At 36.2% G+C, this 9,602-nt stretch overlaps 1 protein-coding gene across 1 annotated transcript in view; it reads left to right on the forward strand.

Annotated features, from left to right (window-relative positions):
- LOC112541197 (spermatogenesis-associated protein 7 homolog) overlaps window positions 1-9,602 on the forward strand; it is a 49,964-nt gene extending 40,362 nt beyond the window's left edge. The window contains exons 10-11 of the mRNA XM_088146723.1: window positions 77-131; window positions 9,404-9,602. Of these exons, the coding sequence (XP_088002849.1) occupies window positions 77-131; window positions 9,404-9,523 (175 nt within the window). The 3' untranslated portion in view covers window positions 9,524-9,602. The remainder of the gene's footprint in view (window positions 1-76; window positions 132-9,403) is intronic.

Raw genomic sequence — 9,602 nt, forward strand, 5'->3', positions numbered from 1 at the left:
AATATCTATGGTTCTTGTTCTTTTTATTGATGTAGTTTGCTTTCTTTTTCTTTTTTAATTTTCTTTTCTTTTTAAGGTCATTAGGTGATATAATTCAGATGCATATTAGAAACAGGTATGACCTTGATGAGGTGAGTAATACACATAAACACTGAAATGTATTCCAGCAGTGGAATAGTCTTATGCATGTCTAGAACAATTTATATTATTTAGGCTGCTACACTTTTTAATTAAGGGAAGAAAATCAGGTGCCAACATGAAATGACAGCTACAAGGTGAATTATATGGGCAATAGGCACAAAAGAAAAAAAAACCAGGAAAAAATGTTTCCTTTATCTCCACAGTACAACTAAGCAAAGCAATGTTTGATTAAATAGGTAGCAATCTGCATTCTGAACTAGCCAAATGAGGATCCTTCTTGTAAAAAATATTTGCCATTTTTCATTTCTGCCATTTGACACAACAGATAAGGTCAGAGAGAATGTTTAACTCTCCACTTATAGAAATGGATCCTTCCATACATTGTTAAATTGTAAAGCCTTGGGAGAAATGCTCAATTTCTTCAAGGTTCAGAACTTTAGCATGAAGCCTGAACAGATGGTACAAAGTGCATGTTGAATAGAATTCAGGAGTATGGTGACAGTTGCATGTTCCAATAGAAATACAAAATTGGTTGGGTGAATAGATCATTTATAATTCTTCATAGCTTTGGGTTCTTTAGATTGATTGATTGATTAATTATGTGCCATCAAGTCATTTTCGACTCCTAGTGACCACATAGATAGATTTTCTCCATGACGATTTATCTTTATATAGTTTGGCTAAAAGCTAGTTCTTTTGCTAGATGTGCTGCAATGTTAATGTGAGAAGAGGGGAAATTATTAAACACATGTGGAATAATTTTTCCAAAAGGATTTAATTAATATTATTTTAAATACATACTTTTTGGAGAATGGACCCCTGTGTGCCACCAAAGGTGAACTACTGTCCTCAGCCTGAAAAAGTTAAGTATCTTGCTCTTTAATTTCAGAAGATCTTGCTTAAATTGGCCCGTTGTCTGTTAATTCCAGAGTTTGGTTTCCAACTATAGTCAAAGAAATATTTCTAGGAGTCACATCTATTTGGTCATTTCCCCTACTGCCCTTTTCCTTCCCGGGAAGGAAAAAAACACTACATTTTTATTATCTTGCTGAAACACTAGCTCATTTCAGAAAGCAAGTTTTCTCACATAAACCTTGTACACTCAAATCTCCAAAACTGATTGTTTGGGTAAAAGAAACAATCCTTATCTTTCTTGATTATAAAACTGCAGCATTTTCTGGTTAAGTATTGGCATTCTTCATCAGCATTCTCTAAAATCAGAGGTTATATGGGAATTTACCAGGTTCCTTATAAAGACAATTAAGAGATAATCTAGGTAATTGCAGAATAATTGGATGGTAGAATTGCTTTGTATGGGATCACTGTAATGGAACATTTTAGCAACTGTAATGTTCAGACAATAGTGTGAATAGCATTCAGTAGGCTGTACAGAATCTGTTAAAGAACAATTGGAGCAGAATTTGGGTTAATTTCTGTAGATTATGGTACTTGGCAAAAATTACTGATTAAGGGCAATTGATTTGTAATGTGCCTGAGCCAGGCAGTTTAGAATTCATCTCTTTTAAGGTTACATCCCACAAGCTGCAGAGATTTTAGATATAGAGAGCTTTTAGTATGACTGTATCAACAAATTGATAACTGTGGTAATAGCCCAGTAAATTTTTTACAGAAGGCTTCTAGCTATGAATTGATCACCAAGCAACATGCAGTCCTTTCTATGTCTACAGTGATTGACTGATTGATTGATTATGTGCTGTCAAGTTGGTGTCCACTCCTAGCAATCACAAAGATAGATTTTCCCTATGATGACCTGTCTCTAACCTGGTCCTTCAAGGCTTCCAATGGTGCACCCATCACCACTGTAACTGAGTCCATCTTTTGCTGCTCTTCCTCTTCTTCTTCCTCTCTTTCCTTCCACCTTTCCCAGCATCACAGCCTTCTCCAGACTGTATACGAAGTAGGATAGTTTGAGCCTGGTCATTTGTGCCTCAAGTGAGATCTCTGGGTTGATTTGTTCAATGATCCATTTATTTATTTTCATGGTTGTCAATGGTATTCTCAGGAATCTTCTCTAATACCAATCTTCAAAAACATCAATACTCTTTCTATCCAGCTTTTTCAAAGTCCAGCTTCCATAAAATATCACATGGAATAGCATTGCTTGCATTCTTCTGATCTTTGGAGGTATAGACATATCAAGACATCTGAATATTTTTTCTAAGGACTTCATAGCTATTCTGCCAAATGCTATCCTGTGGTTCATTTCTTGACTGCTTGTTCCTTTACCGTTGATGGTTGATCCTAAAATCCAGAAGCTATCTGTCACTTCAATATCTTCATTGTGGGTTCTAAGGCTGGTTCTTATACCTGTTGGCATTACTTTGGCCTTCTTTATATTAAATTGTAGTCCCATTTTTTCACTGTACTCCTTGACTTTTATTACTGAAGCTTGCAGATCCTTTGCATACCTACAGTGGCTTTTCTCACTCTGTATCATCCAATGGAATCTGAATTCCCAGCCAGCACCAAAATAAAAAAGGATGAGGTACGGTGAGACTGTGTTATCAATTCAGGGTGGGTGGATATGACATATTTACCCTATTCATCATCCAAGGAATTCACACTGGCATACCTGCTTTTCCCTCCCTTTAATCCTGTAATGAATTTAAGTTTCCAAAGCTAGTGAATCTCAAAGGGTAGGTGATTTAAAGTAGAATATTTCTGGTTCACATATTAATTCCATTCTACCACACCAGATTTGTGTTTTTAAAAGCAAAAGGTGGAATCTGCCCATTAGCATCTATTTGTGAAGGATGGGGGGCAAATGGTGTCCTCTAGAGTCCCAGTATGATCCTGCCCATATCCTAATTCTTCACCTAGCATAGTATACTATTTAAATCAGGATTCTCCAAAGTGGTTAATATTGACCCCCAAGGGTTGATGGGACTATCTATTATTAGGATGATGATGATGATGATGATGATGATGATGGTTGGTCGCACAGTCAGCCAGATGTTTAGACTGGATTTGGCATTTTTATCCACCTATCAAGTCCTTCCCAAGGACCTGGGATAGGCAGATGTTGTTTTTTGATGACATTAGAGGTATTGTTGCAGAATATAAGCTGTTCTAGGTAAAGCTGCCTTTTGCAATTGACGATGATTTTGTCAATGCCAATGGTCTTCAAGTGGTCTCCAGATGTTTTGAGATTGCACCTAAGGCACCTATAACTATTGGTAGTATCTTTGCTTTCTTTTGCCATAGTCATTCTATTTCTATTTTCAGCTCTTTATATTTTGTGATTTTCTCCAGTTCTTTCATTTCTATTCTGCTGTCTCCGGGTATTGCAATGTCCACTATCCAGTCTTTTTTCTCTTTCTTATCAACAATTGTTAAGTCTGGGGTGTTGTGTTGCAGGTGCTTGTCTGTTTGAATTCTAAAGTCCCAGAGCACTTTAGCTTCTTCATTTTCTATTACTTTGTCTGTTTTGTGGTCCCACCAGTTCTTGCTTACAGGCAAATGGAATTTCTTGCAGACATTCCAATGCACCATTGTTGCTACTTTGTCATGCCATTGTTTGTAGTCAGTCTGTGTGATCTTCTTGCAGCAGCTAACTAGGTGGTCTACTGTTTCGTCAGCTTCTTTGCAGAGGTGATATTTGCTGTCTTTTCAATTCTGGCTTTATATGCATTTGTTCTTAAGGCTTGGTCTTGTGCAGCCAGAATTAGCCCTTTTGTCTCTTTCTTCAACTTTCCTGCTCTTAGCCATTGCCAAGTCTTGTTGTTATCTGCTTTGCCTGCTAGTTTTTTTGTGTACTGACCATGTAATACTTTGCCTTGCCATGTCTCTTTTCTATTCTTCATTTCTAGTTGTTATTATTATTATTATTATTATTATTATTATTATTATTCATAGTACTATTAGTTAAAGTAGTATTTATTACATTATTTTCATATAATAAATGTTGGGTGTTGATGAACAATCTGAAACTCCATGAAGGGGTTGATGAGCTGAAGAGTTTGCAGAGCTCTTGATTTATATGCTGGTCCTGTTCTGACAATACCCTTAACCAGGCCAATGGGAAGATACTATAACATAGGTACTGGAAAATTATGGTGGCTAATTTCCAGTTTAATTTGCACCCAGCATGATCCCAGTCAATGCTCCCAGTCAATTCTTATGTCCTGGTCGGAACAAGCACACAGGCCATTCAGTTCAGCTAGCAAAAAATACAGCTTGATGTTTTATATATAAAACATCAGCAAACATTAGAAACAGTTAATTGGCAAAACAGGACAAAAGGCAGGGGAAAGCAGGAAAAGAGAGACATGAACAGGCAACATTTTACATTATCTAAAATAACTATAACAAAAAGCACAGAACTTTCCAGAGGTACTGGAAATAATACTGTGGTAATTAGCACAGACGATCCCAAAGGAAGTGGCATTTGGTTATTTCAGCTTTAACCCTTTTATGTACATAGCAGTAGCAAAATAGAGATGCAAAGTAGGATATCAGATGATCCCTCTTTGCACTATTTGTTGGATGGGAATGATGTATCCAAAAATGGAAATACAAAAAAGGGCCAGTTGATTTATAAAGTAGCTCTCCGTAGGTTAAATTTAATCCTAAACCTAAACCTGCATTGGGTTAAAGTAACTCTACCCAGTCAGCTGTTTGATTATGGAGTCCTAGAGAGGCTTTGCAAAAATGGGGCCTCTAGACACTCCACCTCTATGGTTGTTATGGTTTTTTGCACACACATGTGTGCACACACACACCAGCTACATGGAGAGGGGATACAAACAGAAATGGATGGGAGATTATGAGTTCCCCCCCAAAGCTGTCTGCAGTGACAACATACCTGATTTTATGACACTACAGATTTTTTTTCTTTTTTCTTTACTCTGGCTGGAAGGATAAAAAGAGAAAAGATAGCCATGAAAGAATAGCCTTTTTTGCATTGGCTGGAAGGATACTAAAATTCCTGTTACAACTGAGACTCAGCCAATCTTGATTGTGCTGCTAGTCCACAATCGTGAAACTGCTAACTGCAAAAGGGGGAAATGAGTTCATTTGTGCATGCTGAGTAAAGTGATAGATAATTGATATCCAGGCAAGATTTCCCCACATTTTATCTTGCATTCCTGGCACCTCCTCCTTTCCAAGATGGTTCATCTTTCTCTATCTTAGGGATGCAGAAAGGTGCACTCCAGTGGCTAGATGTGGCTACCTCAGCATCTCCTTTGGGTCCACTAAAGCTCATTGACAGTTGATTGGGACAAAGATTGGAACTTTTCTTCTTTAATGCAGGGATTAGGGTCTAAAGAAGGAAAATGGGTGCCTTTCCTAAAGATGTGGAAGGCACCCACTTATTTTCTTAAGCTGCTGAAACAAGGCGTTTGGCCCTGCCCATTTTTGGAGTGAACCCTGTTAGCAAAGCATAATATACACTTCAAGCTGGCAAAACCTCTACACTCTGCTCTACAATTACATTTCGCTGGGTTATGTGTCAGGACTCAACTGATTAAGTATTAATTGGATTCACACAGCACACTGTACTGTAATATGGCTTGTTTTGCTTTTAGCTTATGATGCTATATGAACCAGTAATTAAAACTTGAAAGCATGCTCTGTGCTTCTGAGCCATTGTGACTTTTTAACAAACTATGGTTCAAACAAACTATGACCCAGACATAATCAAATACTAATATTAAAGCTATACTCTGTGATACATGTATTTTTGGTTTGCTACCACCGTTTACAATCACTTTGTATATTGTATACCCTTTTCAAGAGAAATTATATAATTCCCTTCTTCTTCACCTGTGTAGCTATGTGAAGACATAGAAAGGTGAGGCTTTCAGTCAAACTATTCAGACATTTGTTTTCAGTAAAACATTAAGGCAAATGATTAAAAGTGAGATGTGGGACTGATTTCTGTAAAAAACTTTCCTTGCTTGTTTTGTTACAGCATGAATATTTAAAATATTGTCCGGTCTTCAGACAAAGATCTGTTATAAAGCTTACATCTGCTCTACTGTTTCACCAAAGCTTTTATACTAGTTTTAAAATACGTTTTGCTTTTATTTTGATTAGTAGGTAACAATCCCACCTTACTTCTGGTCTCTCTTACTTTCTCTGTCTAAGGATTCTAGTCAGGTTTTACACAGAGGGAATTTTCCTCTGTCCTCCATCCCAAACTCTATCTTTGCAACTTCATTCTGCAGCTTGTGGGACTTAGGGATTTTTCATAACAGCTTAGACAAGACAGAATTTCATTTCAACAAGGATAGCTGTTGATAGTGATAATTGCAGCTAAAGTAATCCATATAATAAAAGGAATATCTGATAAATGTTGCAAATATTTTACAACAATTCAGTAGTCATGTTGGCCTGAATTTAGAGAAATTGAAGTCCAACATCTAGAAAATACTGGATCAGGGAGGGACTATATACCATCCCACAACCTCTCTTCTTCTCCCTTTTGCTTCTGTTTGTTCACAAGTGACAGCTCTGGATATTCTTCACAATCTCCCTTTAAGAATTACCACCTCAGATGTTAACATGTAGGTCATGTGATTAATTGTAAATTCTAATGTATACCAAGAATATCTTTAGAAGACGTTTTAAACCTCTTTATGCATTGGGTCATCATCTTCTTACACTGAATGCTTATTCAGTTCTGTACAGTATCTAATTTACAGTCCTGTCATCGTTCTATAAAGACCCAAACATTTTGGGGCCAGATTATCTGAATGACTATACTAGTTTTACAATTCTGTCCAGGCTTTTCGATCAATTTCTACGGCCCTGTTCTTCTGCTTGTTCATAAGGAGTTACACAGATATGTAGGAAGAAGCTTTTGTTGGTGGACAACTACTTTTCCCCCCCAAAATACAAATGGCTCCATATTTGGAAAAATTTAGGAACAAATTCTTTTTTTTAATTTCAGTCCAGTTTACACTGATTGCAGGGATTAATACATTCTTAGCTGGTACTTTTTGCTTTTAATTGGGTGGTTTTATGGTTGTTTACAGTTTTAAGGGAATTTTGTATGCTGCCTTAATAAAGGTGATTATATATCACCAAATAAATACATGGAATAAATTAAACCTTGGGACTAATATTTTGTCTGTTGGTGAAGTGCCCCTTAAATTATGCAATTCTGTATTGTTATAGCCATGGCATTAATACATTTCAGGCTTTCCAAAATGCCAAGTGAAAATTTTTGTAAATGGAGGAATAACCCCATCTATGACAAATAATGGATTTCCTTTTTATATAACTTCCTAATAATTTTTTTTAAAAAAGACATCTGCTAAAATTTAGATTGTTTTAAAATTAAATTCAGAAGCCAAGGGTAATATCACAGGACATGGCTGGGTAGGCACTAGCATAATGATTTTTGAATATAATCCTTTGTTACTAGATCTCAAACAACAAAGATGAATCTAGAAGATAAGTATGTTAAGGTCTTTTCAAATGTTGTTGGAGAACAACTCTTTATTACACCTGACTGTTGGCTACGATGGCTGCAGTTGATGGGATCTTAGCTACTCCAATACCAACCAAAGGGTAACAGGTATGTTCACTATCCCTAATGAAGAGAGATTTTTTTAAAAAAGAAAAGAAAATCATTCTGGTGTGGCTTGAGAACAAGCTTCTGCCTAATGTCATTGAGGGATGATGGGAATTGTAGACCACCATACCTCATAGTCACCTAATTGCCAAAAGCTGGTTTTAGGGTAAGAGGATTCCTGTTGGTTCTCTCTCATCCACCATTCTGGTCCACAGTGATCAACTGGATATGCACTAGTCACTCTTAATCAGGGATTAAAAACAGTAGTACTTTCTCAATTTTGTTCTCCAGCAACAACAGGTATATCGCTTCTGATATTGAAGTAATATATAGCCCTAATGTCTAGAAGCTATTGCTAGTAATGTCCTCCAAAATAAAATAAAGTATTGGAACATAGTCATCAAAGTTCAGTTTTGAATAATATCTTATATTGAGTGTTGATGTAATTTTGAGATTATTTCAATCTAATATCAGGAATATTTATTTTTAAGAGAGAACAGTGAATGATTTTTCAAACGGTTGGAGTCCTTGGTACGGTGCTTCAAACTGCCTAGTATTAACTTGTATGGACTAAACATGATAAAGATAAGCACTTTTTAGTGCTACTGATTTTAAGTATGAGAAGTAACAATGGGCAAATTTTGGGAATTGCAGTGTGGCTTTATGAGAGACAGTGGTTATGTATATCAGATTTTGCTCTTCAGCAGGTCATTGAGAAATATATGAATGTGAGAAAGAAAGTTATTGTTGGTTTTGAATAAGTGTATGATAAAGTAAAAGGGCATGAATTGTAGAGTTGTAGGTTGGTCATTGAATTGGATAAGAGTTTGCATATGGTAGAAGTAAATCATATACAAGATTGAACATGGAGGAAAACAAGGATATATGATGTTCTCTTGGTTCTTTAATATATTTATGGATAAATGTATAAGGAATGCTTGTGATGATATCAGAGGTATGTTTCTGGGGACAAATATACATGTACTTTAGTGTACATATGTCATATTGTTGATTGAAAACCCAAATGATTTGTAGAGAATGTTTGAATGATGAAATAAGGAGTATGGATCTGAAAATAATATATCAAAGGCTGAGACGGTTGTGTTTGACAGGAATGAAGATTTGCAAATTATACATAAATAATGAAAAATTAGAGCAGGTAGATGAATTCATATACTGGTAGAATATTACTAAAGATGAGGAAATAGTTTATGGAGAAACTTTAAGATATACAAATGCTGGTATAAAGATAGGGTATTGGTTTGTTGGGAGGAGTGAATGTTTGTTGAAAAAAGTAGGAACAGCTATGTGTAGGAGTACCTCCTGCCCATAGGGAAGTGAGGGTTGGATACATCAGGAGAAACATAAAAGTGCTAATACTGGTTTCCTGGTGCAACTTCAAGAAAGTGTAAGATGTATTCTGCAGTGTTTGACAGGCACCCCTGACATTGGATGAGAGATAATTATACAATTCAATTTCCTTTGAAATTCTGTTGGTTGATTATAAAGGAATATTCTGAAGGTAGAAATATTCCTTTACTACAAGAGTTCATTATTTTTATGGAGGCTGAGGGCCAAATTTGGTCTTGAATGGCATGCTGAGAGCCACATTCCAAAAAGTATACAGGACCAGATTAAAATAATTTTTGTTCTAATTGCAAGACATTCATAAAAACACCCTTCTGTGTTTAATCATTTTCCTCTTGGTTCACATTACAGATTATACATTTGTTGGCAGCTTTAGTGGAGCACCAAATCTCAAAGTTTCAAAGGACTACAATCAAAGCTTTCCAGGTTGTATGTGGCTCTGGGATCTCCAACTGGACATTCCTGCCCTGAATAACAGAGCTCCTATGCAGCTCACGCACTTGACGCTTTCCTCTTTATTCATGTTATTGGGGTATAAAAGTACAAGAAG

The sequence above is a fragment of the Python bivittatus genome, unplaced genomic scaffold (assembly GCF_059951505.1).
Source record: "Python bivittatus isolate LINGU-HERP-01145 unplaced genomic scaffold, Pbiv_v1 ctg000020_np1212, whole genome shotgun sequence".
In the NCBI taxonomy this organism is placed as follows: Eukaryota; Metazoa; Chordata; class Lepidosauria; order Squamata; family Pythonidae; genus Python; species Python bivittatus.